General features: G+C 40.9%; 1 protein-coding gene across 4 annotated transcripts in view; it reads right to left on the bottom strand.

Moving 5' to 3' along the window:
* Positions 1 to 19843, bottom strand: part of PHRF1 (PHD and ring finger domains 1) — a 91077-nt gene that overhangs the window by 56427 nt on the left and 14807 nt on the right. For all 4 annotated transcript variants that reach the window (XM_089653589.1, XM_089653590.1, XM_089653587.1 and 1 more), the window contains exons 2-5: positions 13081 to 13197; positions 9475 to 9561; positions 4660 to 4868; positions 1644 to 1727 (exon numbers count right to left, since the gene is read on the bottom strand). In XM_089653589.1, the coding sequence (XP_089509715.1) occupies positions 1644 to 1727; positions 4660 to 4868; positions 9475 to 9561; positions 13081 to 13174 (474 nt within the window). In that variant the 5' untranslated portion in view covers positions 13175 to 13197. The remainder of the gene's footprint in view (positions 1 to 1643; positions 1728 to 4659; positions 4869 to 9474; positions 9562 to 13080; positions 13198 to 19843) is intronic.

A 19843-nucleotide genomic window follows, 5' to 3' on the forward strand; every position in this document is an offset into this window, starting at 1 on the left:
GTCTGTAGAGGCAACTGAGAGGAATGTATCCTGTCAGTGGCATAGACTGTTTCCAATGCAGCAAAAGCCACATTTAAAAATTTGCAAAAAAAATTTTTTTAAAAAGTGTGTTTGCAACCCTAGACTCCTGTGAATACAAATATGTGCATGTAATAAACGTGAACAGCTGGCTGGCACTAAATAAGTGTTTGACACCCACAACAAGCTTGCATAAAGATATAAATTAGTGCAGCGCTATTTAGCTTTCTATTCCCATGTGAGCTGAATTGTGTAGTCAACAAAGTATATTAAAATGCAAAACAGTGATAATATGAGAGAACAAAAACCTCCTGCTAGCATACAAATTCCTTGTGAAAAAAACTTTTCCCAAATTCAAATCGTGGAACAGACTTTTCAAAAGTTGCTATTGAAACAATAGACTTGATACAGAGCAGAACATTACCTCCCCAAAATTAGTTTGTGATTTAATCATCAAAAAATAAATGAGTAAAAAAGACAAACCAAAAGCAAATTTCATGCTGAAGTAAAATTACAGTACGCTGATAGCAATACAACATCAGGTACTTACACTAGCTTTACTTAAAATATTCTATTTTTAATGAGGAAATAACTGCATAAAACTGGTGCTTTTTAGATCTACTTGCTTTTAGATTTAAAGTAGTTCTAAAGAATGAAGGGTTTTTTTGTTTTTTTTTTAACCTTCATGCATTCTATGCATGAAGGTAAAAAATCTTCAGTTTGCACCTTCCCCCTCGGCCCCCCTTAGGCTCCGTTTACATACAGGCTTTTTGAATCTTGGGCAGAATCACTACAATTTCAAAACGTACTGTTAAAATGTCAAATTGCACATCAGCATTGCGATTTTCACGCAATGCATATTGCCCAAAAGACGTTCCAGGACTTCTTTTAGATAACACACATCATGCGATTTGTTGCGCAGCAATCGCAGTAGATCACCCTGCATTTTTAGGCTCTCTCAGGTCTCTCCCTCCTCACTGGCTGAGACACACCGGGATCCATTGACTCCCTCTGTTGTCAATCACAGCCATTAAAGAGGGAGCAGGAAGCAGGGCCAAGCACAAACTCTACGTGTCTTAATGACACACAGAGGCAGCTCAAGAGCAAGTACGCACGAGTGCCCTCAAAGCAAGCAGCTTCTCTGGGAGTATTCAGCAGGGAGGAGGAGCCAGGAAAGCAGGCAGGGGGCCCCAGAAGAGGAGAACTGGGACTGCTCTGTGCAACACCATTACACAGAACAAATATGACATGTTCATTATTTTAAAAAAAAAGAAGAAAAATGAACCTTTAGCATCACAAAGCTTAAACACAATTACGGTATACACTAACTTCTGTTAAAACATTTAATGCTTTTTCCATGAAAGAACTGTATTCATTGGTGCTTTGTATATCTACTTGTATTTAAAGTTATAACATTTATGGGGTAGTTTGTGGACAGTCAAAATAAAGAACAAACATGTTCACATAATGAAGTAATACAAGTTTAAAAACCACCCAATGTAGATTTCAAGAATCTGCATAATATAAAGCTATAACAGTAATACATAGATCTAAACAATGAATAAAGAAATACTGTTTTCATTTACATTTTAACCCTACATGGTAATTCAGATAAAAGGAATCACCTTTTTCAGGATCTCACCACCATAATGTGCCCGGATATGAATGCAGGAGAAAGTGATTCTGTCCACAGGGCAGGAATTGGCATTCTGTTGAAAACACAATTATAAAATTAGCAGTAGGATCAACAAGGCAATCATGTTATAAAGGCATAATTCCCATCTCCGCATGCCAGGGTGCTAAGGGTAACCCTGGATTCTGAACTACCCTTTCAGGCCCACATCCAATCCCTGTCCAAATCATGCCGCCTCAACCTCCGCAACATCTCCAGAATACGCCCCCTTTCTAACCAATGATACCACAAAGCTCCTAATTCACTCCCTGGTTATCTCTTGCCTCAACTACTGCAACTCCCTCCTCATTGGCTTACCTTTACTTAGGCTATCCCCCCTCCTGTCCATCATAAATGCTGCTGCCAGGCTCATCCACCTTACCGTTCAGTGTCTGCTACCCCTCTCTGCCAATCCCTCCACTGGCTTCCACTTGCCCAACAAATAAAATTCAAAATACTAACAACTTGCAAAGCCATCCACAACTCTGCCCCCAGCTACATCACCCAACCTGGTCTTAAAATATCAACCAAACTACTCTTAGATCTTCCCAAGACCTTCTGCGCTCTAGTTCCCTTGTCATCTCCTCCCATGCTTGCCTCCAGGACTTCTCCCATCCTATGGAACTCCCTACTCCAATCTGTCCAGCTATCCCGTAATCTATCCACCTTTAGACAATCCTTGAAAACCTCTCTTTTTAAAGAAGCCTATCCTGCTTCTAACTAGTAAACTGCCCTTTATTTACTCCATCAGCTCATTCCCACAGCTATTACCTTTTGTATCACTCAACCCTTCCTCCTAGATTGTAAGCTCTAACGAGCAGGCCCTCTGTTTCCTCTTCTACCAAACTGTATTATAACTGTAATGTCTACCTTCATTTTGTAAAGCGCTGTGCAAACTGTTGGCACTATATAAATCCTGTATAATAATAATAATTATTATTTAAATAATTAATTAATAAAAATGGATATATGCAATTGCATAATTTTTGAAAATCTCACAAACAGGGCACTCCTAACCCCCTTGTTTTTAATTGTATTATAACCATACTCCAATAATTTTGTAAAGTACTGCACAAACTGTTGGGGCTATATAAACTCGGATAACTACTATATGCACTTCCAAACTAAACCTTAGAGAATAATCCTCGTACCACCACTGTGTGATTAGGGCATTCTTTACATTGCAGAAGAGATCCCAGTGCACTGTTTTTGGTAAGGGGAGTGCTGCAATGCCACACTTCCCACTGAAGCTCAGTACACATTTTAGGACCTGCCATTTGCAAGGCACCTAGCTGGCATAAGAAGCTTGGATGACATGATGATTATTTACCGGACCCACAAATAATATTTTACCAAAATCTACATTCTTACCATAGAAAAAAAAAAGGGAGACTACAGCATCAGCTTATCTATGGTTATTACAATAAAAAGAGATGATGCATATTGTAAACAGCACACTCTAAACCAGCGCTTTTCAACTAGTGTGCCGTGAGATATTGTCTGGTGTGCCGTGGGAAAAATTGCAATTTCATCCGTAACATAGACCTTTTAATCCGGCCCGCGGAGCGTGATACTGTCAGGATGATCTGTCCCCCTCGACGTATCTGCGCATGTGCCGGAGATCGCCGATCGGCTGCTAATGCCTGAAACTGGCACATGCGCAGATACGTCGAGGGGGACAGATCCTCATAGGAGACAGATTTTCATGCTACACCGGAACGGCGAGAGGAACGCGCGGAGCAAAGGTAAGTGAATTGACACAGGGGGGGCTTGGGGACTTAATATGGGGGATGAATTAATATGGGGGATGAATTACTATAGGGGGGATGAATTACTATAGGGGGGGTGAATTACTATGGGGGATGAATTACTATATGGGGGATGAATTACTATGGGGGATGAATTACTATGGGGGATGAATTACTATATGGGGGATGAATTACTATATGGGGGATGAATTACTATATGGGGGATGAATTACTATGGGGGATGAATTACTATGGGGTGATGAATTACTATATGGGGGATGAATTACTATGGGGGATGAATTACTATGGGGGATGAATTACTATGGGGGATGAATTACTACGGGGGATGAATTACTACGGGGGATGAATTACTATATGGGGGATGAATTACTATATGGGGGATGAATTACTATATGGGGGATGAATTACTCTATGGGGGATGAATTACTCTATGGGGGATGAATTACTCTATGGGGGATGAATTACTATGGGGGATGAATTACTATGGGGGATGAATTACTATATGGGGGATGAATTACTATATGGGGGATGAATTACTATATGGGGGATGAATTACTATATGGGGGATGAATTACTATATGGGGGATGAATTACTATATGGGGGATGAATTACTATATGGGGGATGAATTACTATGCTTACTATGGGGGAATATTACTATACTTACTATGGATGACACATACACATCATTCATCTACTCTTGGTCCGGCCCCCGGGTCCAATTATAAAGTACTTTATTATTTCATAATAAAGTAATTATAAAATAATTTCTTTGTGTTTGATTCCTATTCAAGAGAATTACTTTATATATAGTCAATATAGGCACAGAGGTAAATTTTTTTAACATTTTCTAATGGTGGTGTGCCTCGTGATTTTTTTCATGAAAAAAGTGTGCCTTTGCACAAAAAAGGTTGAAAAACACTGCTCTAAACATTATACACAATTGTTGTCATTTACAAATTTGAGCTGTTGAGACTTCCACCCAAAATAGGACGACCTCACATTTTATGCAAATTTGAAAAAATGCACCAAACCAGCTAAGTGGCATTTAATTTATAAATTAAGTGAAACCAAATCAGTACACAAAGCTAACACCTACAACCACATTACAAGAACAAAATAGGGCAGATTAGCAGCTTGAAATAGACTTTGTAGAGGCAACTTAACGCTCACCACTGTAGGTGTACATGGCGTTACAAACCTTAGACCACTCTGCGATGCAGTCCAGGCAGAAGTAATGGTTGCAGTTTTCTGGGGTTCCCACAACCTGGTCTCTGAAGCCATTCAGGCAGATGGGACAGTTCTCTCTTTCCTCATCAGAGCTCACAATATCATTCAAATCAGTTGCAGAAAGAGCAGGTCCTGAGCTTTCTGAAGGCAGCTCTTCATCATCATCTTCTTCTTCTGAATCTAACAGATATAACATTTATTGAAGTCTATGTTGGATAAATGTCTAAAGCAGTTGAAAAACAAATGCATGAAATATACAAATTTAAACACCACAATCATTTATGCAAAAATAAAAATGGTCTAGGCAATAAATAACTGGTCATTATGTCTATGGAGTATGTACTACATTCTCCCTGTTTTTGACTGAGCTTCCTCCTGGTGCTCCTATTTTCCCTCAAAGCCCAAAAACACTGGTAGATTAACTCAGCTTTCACTCAGAATGGCTGTACCAGTGAAAGGGCAAATGTGATGATGGTAAACACATTATAATGTAAACCACTTTAGGCCCCTTTCACAAGGGCATCATCTAGTCCAACCGGGAACATCCAATCTGTGAACAGATCCTCTGCTGAATCCGAGAAGAGCTTGTGTGATATTTTTAAAAAAATGTGCTTTATGCATACTCATGAGATCAGTGGGTGACAGGATGAAATCAGATTTGCATCCGTTTAATCACTTGCCCTCCAGAATATTTACCCCCCCTCCTGACCAGGTCATTTTTTGTGTTACCGCGCTGCGTTACTTTAACTGGCAATTGCGCGGTCATGCAACTTTCGGTGGTATTTGATCGCCTGTGCAGTTTTAATTTTTTGCGCTATAAAGTAAAAAAAAAACCCGACAATTTTGAGAAAAAACTATTTTGTCATAAATTTAGGCCAAAATGTATTCTGCTACATGTCTTTGCTAAAAAAAAAAATATCCCAATAAGTGTAAATTAATTGGTTTATGTGAAAGTTATAGCGTTTACAATGGCGGTCTATATACTGGGATTTGTAAACCTTTGTTTACTAGTAATGGCGGCGATCAGCAACTTATAGCGAGACTGCAGCGGGCATTCTCACACTGGGTGGGGGCTGACTTGGTATAAATGACATCCCCAGTGACACCAATACAGTGATCAGTGCTAATAAAAAGCACTGATACTCTACTAATGGCACTGGGCAGGAAGGGGTTAACATGTGGGGCGATCAAAGGGTCAACTGTGTGCAGTTTTACATACTGGGCTGTGTTTGTGCTTCACTGTAAGCACACTGCTTTGCATGGCTGAGCTATGCACAGCCATGCAAAGCAGTGTACATGAGCTGACAGGGGAGAGAACTCTTGTTTACATACAGTTCTCCCCCCCCCCGGTCAGAGATGCTCGGCAATCACCAGGCGCCGGCGGCGAGTAATCCTCAGCCGAGAAACAGTGATTGACAGCCAAGGCTGCGAATGGCGGCGCAGGTAGGGCGCATGCCCCCCACCCGGAAATTTAAAAACACATACACACACATATATATATACATATATATATATATATATATATATATATATATTACAGTGGGGCAAAAAAGTATTTAGTCAGCTACCAATTGTGCAAGTTCTCCCACTTAAAAAGATGAGAGAGGCCTGTAATTGGCATCATAGGTAGACCTCAACTATGAGAGACAAAATGAGAAAAAAAATCCAGACAATCACATTGGCCGATTTGGAAAGAATTTATTTGCAAATTATGGTGGAAAATAAGTATTTGGTCACCTACAAACAAGCAAGATTTCTGGCTCTCACAGACCTGTACCTTCTTCTTTAAGAGGCTCCTCTGTCCTGCACTCATTACCTGTATCAATGGCACCTGTTTGAACTTGTTATCAGTATAAAAGACACCTGTCCACAACCTCAAACAGTCACACTCCAAACTCCACTATGGTGAAGACCAAAGAGCTGTCGAAGGACACAAGAAACAAAATTGTAGACCTGCACCAGGCTGGGAAGACTGAATCTGCAATAGGCAAGCAGCTTGGTGTGAACAAATCAACTGTAGGAGCAATAATTAGAAAATGGAAGACATACAAGACCACTGATAATCTCCCTCGATCTGGGGCTCCACGCAAGATCTCACCCCGTGGGGTCAAAATGATCACAAGAACGGTGAGCAAAAATCCCAGGACCACTTAGTGAATGACCTGCAGAGAGCTGGGACCAAAGTAACAAAGGCTACTATCAGTAACACACTACGCTGCCAGGGACTCAGATCCTGCAGTGCCAGACGTGTCCCTCTGCTTAAGCCAGTACATGTCCGGGCCCGTCTGAAGTTTGCTAGAGAGCATTTGGATGATCCAGAAGAGGATTGGGAGAATGTCATATGGTCAGATGAAACCAAAATAGAACTGTTTGTTAGAAACACAACTCGTCGTGTTTGGAGGAGAGAGAATGCTGAGTTGCATCCAAAGAACACCATACCTACTGTGAAGCATGGGGGTGGCAACATCATGCTTTGGGGCTGTTTCTCCGCAAAGGGACCAGGACGACTGATCCATGTACAGGACAGAATGAATGGGGCCATGTATCGTGAGATTTTGAGTGCAAACCTCCTTCCATCAGCAAGGGCATTGAAGATGAAACGTGGCTGGGTCTTCCAACATGACAATGATCCCAAACATACCGTCCGAGCAACGAAGGAGTGGCTTCGTAAGAAGCATTTCAAGGTCCTGGAGGGCCTAGCCAGTCTCCAGATCTCAACCCCATAGAAAACCTTTGGAGGGAGTTGAAAGTCCGTGTTGCCCAGCGACAGCCCCAAAACATCACTGCTCTAGAGGAGATCTGCATGGAGGAATGGGCCAACATACCAGCAACAGTGTGTGCCAACCTTGTGAAGACTTACAGGAAACGTTTGACCTCTGTCATTGCCAACAAAGGATATATAACAAAGTATTGAGATGAACTTTTGATAATGACCTAATACTTATTTTCCACCATAATTTGCAAATAAATTCTTTCCAAATCAGCCAATGTGATTGTCTGGATTTTTTTTCTCATTTTGTCTCTCATAGTTGAGGTCTACCTATGATGCCAATTACAGGCCTCTCTCATCTTTTTAAGTGGGAGAACTTGCACAATTGGTGGCTGACTAAATACTTTTTTGCCCCACTGTATATACATGCGTGATTTTGCGTACCCGTGCTGCTATCGGGGAAACGGGAAGTGGTTAAATGAGACTACAGCAAAATTATCCAAAAAAAAGAAAGATGAACTTTTCTATTTTTTTTTCCCCCTCATATCGGAAAAGACTTGAAGGTAATCGGGTGTAAACTAATGCAAATTGTTTACATCCAGCTAGCCATAGACTAACATGGAGCTTTTGATCAGATCTCCCTAAAAAACAGATCGGACTGCCCATGTGAAAGGCGCCTTAGAGATTATAGTTTTATGTAAGTGTGCTAACGTATGCAATAAGATAATTCTGGACACTGACAGTCCATGGAAAATCATAACTAAATCTCCCCCATCTGTTCGAGAACAGGTTGGGCATAAGGGTCTTCTCATTTAAAAAAAAAAAAAAAAGGAATGGAAACATCCCTTAGAAAGTGTATGTAAAGCCAAAACTTTTTTTTTTCTTTACAGTAGTTCTAAAGAAATGGTTACGACTTCTGTCAGTTATTCTTTTTTTGGCTGTCTGTGTCTCACTGGGGAGATTTCTATTTACTTCCTGTCCTGGAGATACAAAACTCTCCAAAAGTACAGGGAAATCCTCCTTCCTCACCAGCTGATTGCAAACTTAATGCTCAACAACACATAGGGCAATCTGCTCTTAGACAGTTGCCACTGGAACAGGTATCCTCATTGTACGGTTTGCCCTCACGTCCTACTACTGAGTAAAGCCGGCCATACATGGGTCGAATTCCAAAAGAATTTTCTTTCGAAAAATCCTAAGAATTTTAGTCTGAATTTCACACCATTAGTGGGCCATAGCGACGGACGTTTTTCTGGCGGCCATCGAATTTGAGTGATCAGGCATGTTGGCAGTTTTTTGCAAAACAAATTAATTTCTAATCAATGATGGGAGAATCATGCGAGAAATTGAATTGGAAAAAAAAAAAAAAAAAAAAAAAAAAAAAAAAAGGAGCATGAGCTGTGACCTGGAAAGAAAAGAAAATTCTTGATCAAATCTCAAAATCAATGGTGGCAAAACGCATGAAATTTCTGATTTTCTAAAGAAAATTTGTTCGGAATTTGACCCATGTATGGCCGGGCTTAACATTCTGGAATTCTCATCACTTTCAGTCCCACTGACAATGGACAACTGGACAAATGGAGCGAGTGAATCTCCCCAGCAGGGACACAGACAGCAGTAAAAAACCAATAGGCTATGGCTTTACATACATTTTTAGGGACACTATACTTCCCAATTAATATTACGTATGGATGGATGCTAGTAATAAGCAGAACTGACTTCAGACAAACAATCCAGTCCCAAGCTCTCCCAATAGAACTACAGACCTTCATTTGTTGCCTACGTGTACGCACTCCAGCATTTGCTGCACGTCATTGCTCAAGGCCACTTCCTGAGTGACAACAGTGGAACACATCTGAGCAATGTGGGTCAGCATGGTTGCTTTTAGTCCCAACCAGAACATCATGGGACAGTGACAAACCAGAAGAACAATTTGTTACCCAACAACAGAAAGTAATTGAACTGAAATATATTTATATTAGGATCACCAGATGTTATTTTGATAAAAGCTTGCAAAAAAGAAGAAAAAAAAAAAATAGTGACTGGATTTTCTAATCTCTCCATGTTAAAACTAACCAGATCCCCCCTCCTCTTCACCATCCTCTTCATCAAGGTCGACGTCCTCTTCATTTTCACTGCCTGATTCTTCAGACTCTGCGACATCTACCACGGCAAAAATTCCAGTATCATAATTATGCATCAAAATTTATCAGGAAGGTTGAACATTTTTTTTAAAAAACTAAACAGATCTTTATATACAGATACACAAAAAAAACTAATGTATGGTTAACCTTTACAAAAGACTTCATAATGCTACAGCACATTTTAGATATACAGTACATAGTTAAAATAAAAGCTGTGATATTGTCGAATTCATTCCAGCTCCAAGGTGAGGCAGGGTAAAGATCAAATTATGTATTTATTAAAGCATCCCTTTCCTTTGCCAGTGGCACACAGCACACCCTGCGGTCACAATCTCTGCTCACCAACTAGGTACCGGCCATCATGTTTCTCAAAGTATATAGGGAAACAAAGACTGTCAATCACAGTCCAGAAGAAACCTCTGGCCCTCCTGTGAAAGTCACGTCACCTGTTCTCTGCAGGGTAGTAGTCATACATCAGTGATCGGGATGAGAGGTTAGAAATGTAGGTGTTGTACCACATACCAAGAGCCCTAAAGCATGACTTCTATGTGCCAATACACTATTCCTTTCTGGAGAAGCAGACCACAAACCACCGTAAAAAAGGACAGCTACTGCAGTGAAGCTAGTTACATCCCATGTGATTCCAAAAAGTCAATTGTGGAAACCAGAATGAACATCCAGAGTGATTCCTTACACCTTTCTATCTGGTCTGCAGTCATACTGTTCTGCACACTTTACAGTGCACATTGCAGGCAGACTGAATATAGGCATGTTAGGAACGGATGATGACTAAAAGATAAAAACAATTTAATATTTTAAGATTACCAGACCTTTTCAGTTGTGGTGGCTGCACTTGATGTCAATTTTCAGGCCAGGAACATTTTTATCAAATCTAGAGAATACTTGTCAGCAATACTGTTACCTCCTGTGAGATGAATCCCCCCCAACTGTGAAAAATTACAATACTCAATATTGTTCATAGGTGACACTTTAAAAACCTTTACAGCTCAACAGTCTAGAGTTAACCCCAAAAAAAGACCCTAGAACTCTGCCTTCCATTCCAATGTGCGGGACAATACCAATATGTGTTACCTAGTCCTTGACCCCTGATGTCAACCCCTTACTCTACCTTTGTGGATTGAGCAAAAACTGAAAAATCTGCTTTCTTTGAAGATCACATCTATATTACAGTCAGGAGCCAGCTGAGAATTGTAAAACAAGTTCATGGCTTCTATCGCCATTAGACTGCTTTAACCCTTTCAATGCCATGACATGTAGAACATATTAAGGAAAGGGTTAACATGATAAAATATGGAAATGTGAGTCTTTTAAAGATGAACAAAATGTTTTTGTTTTTTTTATAAATTCTGCCTTGAGATATGAGGGTAAAAAGCATTCAGTGTGCAGCTCCCCCCCTCAGCCCCCTATAATTCTTACCAGAGCCCTATCTTGATCCAGAGATGTGCATGAGAACAGTAGCTCTCCCTTCTCATTGGCTGAGACACAGCAGGGGGAGCCAGCAGGGGGTAGTCAGCTGAATGAACACTCCCCAGAGCAAGCAACTTGCCCCCAAACAAGCTGTTTTAAAATGACGCTATGACCCTCCCATCCTGCTGAGTACACTATATTGTATAGTATTGGGACTCCTGCCTTTACACGCACATGAACTTTAATGGCATCCCAATCTTAGTCTGTAGGGTTCAATATTGAGCTTCATCCTTTGCAGCTATAACAGCTTCAACTCTTCTGGGAAGGCCGTCCACAAGGTTTAGGAGTGTCTATGGGAATGTTTGACCATTCTTCCGGAGGAGCATTTGTGAGGTCAGGTACTAATGACGGGCAAGAAGGCCTGGCTCACAGTCTCCCCTCTAATTCATCCCAAAGGTGTTCTATCGGGTTGAGGTCAGGATTGTGCAGACCACTCAAGTTCCTCCACCCCAAACTCGCTGATCCATGTCTTTATGGACCTTGCTTTGTGCACTGGTGTTCAGTCATGTTGGAACAGGAAGGGGCCATCCCCAAACTGTTCCCACAAAGTTAGGAGCATGAAATAGTACAAAATGTCTTGGTATGCTGACACCTTAAGACTTCCCTTCACTGGAACTAGGGGGCCAAGCCCAACCCCTGAAAATCCACCAGACACCATAACCCCCTCTCCACCAAACTGGGTATCAGTAATGTGCTTGACTGTAACTATTTTTTGCAATAAAACATTTTATTTTGGCTTAACTATTTCCCCATGTGATGATTTTTTTACGTGACAGGTTCTCTTTAATAAGACATGCAGGGTCGAAAAGATCCTGCATGTCTGCTCTAGGCTCCACTTAATGTATTGCAATGCAGCGTACCGTTACCAGGTTGTGTGCAGTGAATTGCCGAAAACGCAGCCACCCGACACACAATTCCGGTGGCTGCAGCCCCTGGATTGTTTAAACCCCCCCTGCTGTCAGGTCCATACGATGTACGGACCTGGCAGCAAAAGGGTTAAAAGGAGAAGTATGACCAAAGCTCTTTTGGCCATACTTCTCCTGTGGGTTACAGAAGTGCACTACGTTCTGCACTCCTGTGACCCAGATTCAACTGACAGCAGGCTAATGCCTGCGGTCAGCTAATGTCACATAGTCACTCCAGGCTCTGCAGGGATCCCAACAATAATGGCAGGATCCACCCAGATGGCTGACCAGTCCAACCTTTCACTGCGCCGCTGAAATCCTGAGCCAGCCGTTCCCATCCCCTCCACAATCCATTGCTCCAGTGAGCACTGGAGGGGCAGTGTACAGTGCGGGGACCGACAGTCACTGCTCTAGGGTCAGAGAGGATCTGAGAACTGAGCAATCAGCAGTCTTTGATAGCTCACTCCTAAGTGTATAGCCGATGGGGGACAGCTCGGATCGAGGCTGCAGACATCTAAGTTAGCATGTATTTTTGTTATTTCATAATTCCAGCAAGCAGCGCTGATCAGTTGGCAAAAGTCCACCAGGGTCATTGTAAAGATTCAGTCGGTAGATCAACTTCTGTACAACCACCTAAACTATACATGGATCGAAATTCAGGTGCTCCCTTCTGAACAGGCCAAATTTCAACTCATGTATTGCCAGCCTAACACCCCCCTACTCTAAGGCTGACAATGCTGCTGTCCAAAGACGCCCCTGTGCTGCTTCATCCAGAGTAGGGACAATAATACAGGGGGTGTGTTACTGGCCAGATCCCCAGGTGAAAACAGAGGGGGAAAAAGCCTTAAAAAAAAAAAAAAAAAAAAAACTAATGCAGCCACCACATGTAATGATAGGTAAAGTCGAGTATCTAGCTGCTCGTCCCCAATACAATGCAATGTTATGGTTGCTGCATTAAAGTCCCATGGGGGGGGGGGGGGTTCATGTGTAGTTACATTTTTGGTTTTGGGTTTAATGCCGCTTTACACAGCACGTTTCATTAACACAAAACATACAATTAATGTGCATTTATTAAAGGAGATGCTGTGAGAACAAACAAAGCAGTTGAGTTCAGTGGCCTATTTTACTCATCAAACAGTCATTACCATCATCACTAGATGCAAGAATCCCTTGGCGCCGGTTTTTACCCTGCGAGGTGTTCCTGTTTATTAGATTATCTTGATTCTCTTCATCATCCATTGTTCTGCATCAAAAGACGCTCCCTGCAAGATGGAGGAAACAGTCAGTAACTTAGAACATATTTAGAAAGATTGTACACCATATCCTACTATCGCCTGAAAAGTCACACGGGCAGTTCTTTCAACATGGAGGTTCATCATTGAAGTGGTCGTTGCCTAGAGCGTTTTGTATGCAAAAGCAATCTGCCTAAGAACACCCACTCTTACATTCTGACATCTACCCATCAGAGTATTTTGATATTTTTGTAACTTCTTCCAGGAGCCAGCCTACTACTTGCATCAGGGCTGAGAAGTCCTGGGAGGAGTAAGGAACATGGTGCTGTGATGATATCAGGAAGTTATGTCCAGCACTGTGCCAGCCCCTCCCACCAGCCACGATCTGCTTACTTTGCACAGGGAGAATACTATTGGGTCTAAAATAAGATATGAAACAGAAACATATAAGCAGATTCATCGTTCGCGTTAAATATGTTACTGCAACCTAATCGAATACCTCTGTCCTGGCTGGACAGCGATACAAGTCTTTACTTGTTTTTACAGCTCTGACAAGACTTCAATTATGAAGAATCCAGAGGAGGTTCATGAGCACAGTACTCAAAGATTAGATTTCAGACAAGATCTCATCTCCTACCAGGGTAACCACATAAGTAGTCTTTTTTTTAAAGGTTCCAAAAGATATGTGAAAGAAAAATGGCCTCCACTCATCTCTATGCCCTTGGAGGACCGGAGCGACGTCATTACGTCACTTCCGGTTCTGGCACATTATAAACAAGGCCATTTTTTTTTTTAAGCACTAGATCAATTTTTTTTTTTAATCTAATACTTTACATTGTAGAGGAGAGATGTGGGGTCTTATTGACCCCATATCTCTCCATAAGAAGGATCTGTCACTGCTTATTTCTATCACAAGGGATGTCTGCATTCCTTGTGAAAGGAATAAAAGTGATTAAAAATTGTTTTTTCAAAGGGACAGTGTACGAGAAAAAAAAAAAAAAAAAAAAAAGGGTAATAAAATAAAATAATAAAAAAAGTTTACAGTGCCCCCCCCCCCCCCAATGCTGGCATGTAGTGTTGAACGCATACGTATGCCACGCCCACATATGCAGACGGTGTTCAAACCACACGTGAAGTATCACTGCGAACGTCACAGCAAGAGCAATAATTCTTGCGCTAGAACTCCTCTGTAACTTTAAACTGGTAACCTGTAGAAATTTTTAAAGCATCACCCATGGAGATTTTTAAGTACCGTAGCTTGGCACCATTCCATGAGCATGCGCAACGTTAAAGCATGACATGTTGGGTATCTATTTTCTCAGCGTAACATTGTTCATATTTTAGAAACAAAATAGGGTATATATTGTGTTAATGTATTCATTAAAGTCTATTTTTTTCCAAAAAAAAAAAAAAGTGTTTGAAAAATATTCTCATTTTTAAAAACTGTCCACTTCAGTTTTCGGCCAAGTGCATCCTGTATCTTTGGTTTCAGCACCAGAAATTTCAGTGCACCATTAGTAACACTAAGTGACACTATAGTTTTTCCCTTCACTCTTTTCCCTGGAAGATGCATTATAGGTTATGTGAAGAGGTAAAGGAAGGTTGGAGGAGCTGGGCCAGCTCAGAGTAAGAAGAGGAGAGAGATACGATGTGGCAGTAGTAGTCAAATTTTCTTTCCCACTTTAAACACTAGATTTTCATACAAAAATTCTCAGTACAATCGATGAGTTGTAGTTAAAAAGTACTTCAAAATGTTGTTTGTTTTTAACACTCAATTTTGAAATGGATGGACTTTCTAAAACAAAAACAACTCTCACTGTTAAAAATTAGTTTAGTCTAGAAAAAAATTTCCATCCCACTGCTTTGAATTTTCTCATCACTGCGGTTGAAAACGAATAATAATTTGATACTCCAACTATTAAAAAACCAAATGAATGAAAAGTCTACAATGAAGTTTCAATAGTGTATGGCCAGCTTAACTTACTTCCCTATCTGTGCCAAATTCTGCTTTGGATTTTTTTCCCTAACGTTTTATAGCATAGTTACCCTCTCAGAAGAGAACCATGGTAAAATTTACAAATCCTACCACACTAACCAACCAGTTAACCTCATCAGTCACATTGCATATTTGTAAGATCATAGGTTTATACAGTGGACCTCAATGTGTCCTATCCAATGTACTGTTCATAGCATTTCATATTTAATACTATTTCTATTCAAATGCATTTTTCATTCTTTTATACATGTCTATATTGGAGTTTGTGGCCTGTACACGTTTACGATGTACCTTTTTTCTTTAAACTCAACATTCTATTAGGGGAAAAAAAAAAAAGTTTTTTTGCAAAATTACAAATCGGGCTTTCACTTGTTTTGCAGTGGAGGCGCTTCTGTCTAGCCACAGATTAGTGGAGGGCTGTAGTGATGGTTGTCCTTCAGGAACTTTGTCCATCTGCACACCGGATCTCTGGAGCTCAGTCAGAATGACCATCAGGTTCTTGATCACCTCTCTTACTAAGGCCCTTCTCCCCCAATTGCTCAGTTTGGCCGGGCGACCGGCTCTTGGTTGTGCCAAACTTCTATTGGAGAAACATGGAGGGAACTGTGCTCTTGAGATCCTTCAGTGCAGAAGACATTTTTTGTAGCCTTCTCCAGATATGTGCCTTGCAATACTGCAACAGGCAGTTCCTTTGACCTCATAGCTTTTGATAAGATACAGTATTCATTGTCAGTTGTGAGACCTTTTATAGAGGTGTGTTCCTCTTCAAATCATATCATTCAAAAATCAACACTGGGGAAGGAGGTCCATCCCCATCTGAGATCCCCGCAATATACCCGTTATATAAATTTTAAAAAAAAACGGAGAATATTATGCATAGAATTCAAATGTAGCGCCTAGGCAAGGGTGACATGAACCATCTGGCAAGATTTTGGGAACAGTGAAGATTCCAAAACTCACAAGATGACGCTCCCTGTACTTCCCAAACAAATAAGGAAACCTAGTGTTTTAAACACAAGAACTATCAGCTGTGAAGTATTCCTATCCTCTTTAGGTTGGCCATATTGAAGCCACACTGTTCTACATAGCATTTGTTATATGACTAATATTATAAAGAGGACTTGTTTAACTCCCTGCTGATTTTTCACACCCTCTGCCCCTGCACCATCTGCAGCAACATGTGGCATTCAAATGCTCAGTGGGAGAACTGCTAATAAAAATTGTCCTTTTAAGACCTTACACCTAAAGTCCATTAGAATAATTACAAAAACTTTATGCTTTTTTTTTTATCATTATCTATTTGTGTTAACCAATTCAATACCGGGCAATTTTACACCTTCCTGCCCAGGCCAGTTTTCAGGTTTCAGCGCTCTCACACTTTGAATGACTATTGCGCGGTCATACAACATTGTACCCAAACTAAAATTTTATATTTTTCTTCGCACAACTAGAGCTTTCTTTTGGTGGTATTTAATCACCACTGGGGTTTTTATTTTTTTGCTAAATTAACAAAAAAAGACCAAAAAAAAAAAGTTTTTCTTTGTTTCTGTTATAAAAGTTTGCAAAAAAATAATTGTTCTTCATAAATTTAGGCCAAGATGTATTCTGCTACATGTCTTTGGTGAAAATAACCCAAATTAGGATGTATTTTTTAGTTTGTAGGAAAGTTATAGAGTTCACAAACTATGGTATAAATCTGAATATTGATCAATCCTGAAGTACTGACAGCCAATCTAATTTCTTGAGGTCCAAGAATGTCAGAACAGTACAGAAATCCCCCAAATGACCCCTTTTTGTAAAGTAGACAGTCCAACGTACTTCATAAGAGGCATGGCGAGTTTTTTGAAGTATTTTTTTTGTTATAATTTTTCGGAAAATGAAAAAATAAAAAAAATTAGTTTCACTATTTTTTTTTTTTACATATTGTCACCAGTGCAGTACAGCGTCATCATATAACTGGCATGGCGGTGATCAGGGACACTGACTGGTGACAGTATGAAAAAAAAATATATATTTTTTTTTAATTTATTTTTATTTTTTATTAAATTTTTTTTTAAGATTTCTTTTTCATATTTCACTATGACCAAAGTAGTACAATGTTACCATAGTAACATTGTACTACTTTGGGGAAGTGATCAGTATTTTTTTTTTTTTTTTTTACACAATTTGCTTATAGCAAAGAATTACTTTGCTATAAGCAAGCATTTACCTGAATGACATCGATTCATTCAGGGTTTTTTTTATTTTTGTGCTTAGCTGTGATTTGGCCACAGCTAATCACATGACATGTGCATGTGATTAGCTGTGACCATTCACAGCTAGACACTAGTATACAATGGATGGCATAAATGAAGCCATCCATTGTATACAACTGTCATGTGACCTGCTGTGATTGGTCACAGCAGGTCACATGGTACCGGCAACGGGGCCGATACTCAGATCTGTCATCGGCCGTGTCCGAGGTACACGGCCGGTGACAGATCGCGCCGCTCTGCAGGAGCGCAATCTGCGCATGTGTGGGAAGACGCCATATGGCATCCACCTGGAAAGCTGATGACATTTGCCGCCCGCCCTATGGCCATAGGGCGGGCGGCAAATGGTTAAATGGGCACAAAAATCGTATTTAAATATACTCCTTTATAGGTAGGTGGGTGTGTGCGTGTGTGTGTCTCCTTTCCAAACCCAGATATTACTTATTAAAGTTGGGATGCCATGGTCACTGTACTACGCAGAATGCACAACTGCAGGAAAGCCCAGCAGGCCCATCCATTACAGGTTGCCTGCAGAAAGCTTTAGTAGAGGGCAGATACAAGACCAGCCACCCTACACAAGAAGAGAGCAGCACTGACCGATCTGTATAATCAAGGACAACAGCTGCACTCATTAATTTATTTATTATTAGGCGCGGGTGGATACTGTATATTCTTTTCCTACATTAGTTGAACAGCAAAAGAAAAATGCAAAGTAAACCAAGGAGGATTGCAGATTCATCCTCTCCACATGTCAGGCAAAAAAAACAGCTCAGCAAACTATAAATCAGCAAACTATAAATAGGATATGACCTAGGGTGGGAAATGTTAACGTGAACTAAACCCACCCATTAACGCTCCCAAAAGAGTTCTAATCAAGGCATGGCTCACAGTTGTCAGTGTGCTTATGTCAGCCTTCACCCAAATTAAGTCCTCTAATGGCTGGTGTCATAGCCGATCACACGGACAGCACCATTATAACTGCAGATCTAAACTAGAGGTAAAGATGGAACATTATTATTTTACAAGATTTATATAGTGACAACGGTTTGCGCAGAGCTTTACAATATAAAAAGGGGGACAGTATAAGTACAATACAGTTCAGTACAGAAGAAATAGAGGGCCCTGCTCATGGAGCTTACAGTCTAAAGGAAGGGGGAGGGGGTGGTGCAAAAGGTGATAGCTGCAGGGGATGATCTGATGAAGATGACTCAGGCTAGGTTCACATCTGTGCCGCTGCAGATCCACACGAAAAGCCGTGCAGCCTCACCACCCGCACAGAGGAATGCGGACCCGCGGACGGGTGCCATTAGTTCTAATGGCATGCCGCCCGCACTGGAAAACGCAACCGTACTGGAAACCGAGGTTCCTGTGTGGGCTGCTTTTTCAGAAGAAGTGCAGGGACTTCTTCTCTGCGTGTCATGAGGCACGGGAGTCCATTCAAATGAATGGGCTCTCATGCCCGTGCAAAATGCGGCCTACACGGCCACATATGTGTGAACCAGAGCTAAAGTACAGTTCTTAGGTGGAGGTGGGGTAGGCTTCCCTGATTGAGTTTTCAAAGATCGCCTAAAGGCGGACAGGTTGGGGGCTGACCGGACATACTGGGGTAGACAGTTCAAGAGGATGGGAGAGGTTCTGGAGGTGAGCATGGGAGGAGGTGACGAGCGCTAAAGAGCAAAGATGTCTAGAGAGGAGTGGAGCCAACGATTTATCCGATATCTGCAGATGAGGTTGATGATGCAGCTAGGGGCAATGTTGTAGATGACTCATTCCTATGATGTAAAGGAAAGGAGGGTTTAGTCCCACTTTAAAGTGTTTAGTCAACAAATATGTAGCCAGTAGCACAAGAGACATCACATTGACCTGTGCAGGTTATTCTTAAACTTTTGTTGAGGAAACAGGCTTTAAGATATTCTTACAGTAAGGTCCTTAGCCTGTAATGGCTGAGAGGCTACAACACTCAAATATATACATTCCATGTTTTTTGTTAGTTTACTGCATGCTATCCCACCCTGGATACATCATACATACATGTGATGTATGTGATAATATGTCATTCCTAAACAACACCTGCTAAATAAGTCATCTCAAACATGCCAAGTACAGTTTACAGGTTTCCTTGTGACCCCTGACATTACTGCCTGAAACCAGATGATACTAAACTAGTAAAATGTGTTCAAAGTCCACAGGGAAGACAGGGTGGTGCCAAATGCTCAACAAATTCAATTACATTAAAGCAGCAGAGAGCAACCCTTTGCTCATAAAAAGAAACATAAGAGACACTGGAGTTCTCACCTGGTCATATAAAGAGAGCCAATAGGAATGTCCAGCTTTTCAGCATGCATGGCTCCTAAGGCCTCATTCACACCAGCACTCCTGTGTTTAGCTTTTCTGAATGAGAAGTTATCTGGGAAGTAGAAACATAAAC

The sequence above is a fragment of the Staurois parvus genome, unplaced genomic scaffold (genome assembly GCF_062004578.1).
Source record: "Staurois parvus isolate SC_StPar_1 unplaced genomic scaffold, SC_StPar_1.0 ptg000715l, whole genome shotgun sequence".
NCBI classification, from domain to species: domain Eukaryota; kingdom Metazoa; phylum Chordata; class Amphibia; order Anura; family Ranidae; genus Staurois; species Staurois parvus.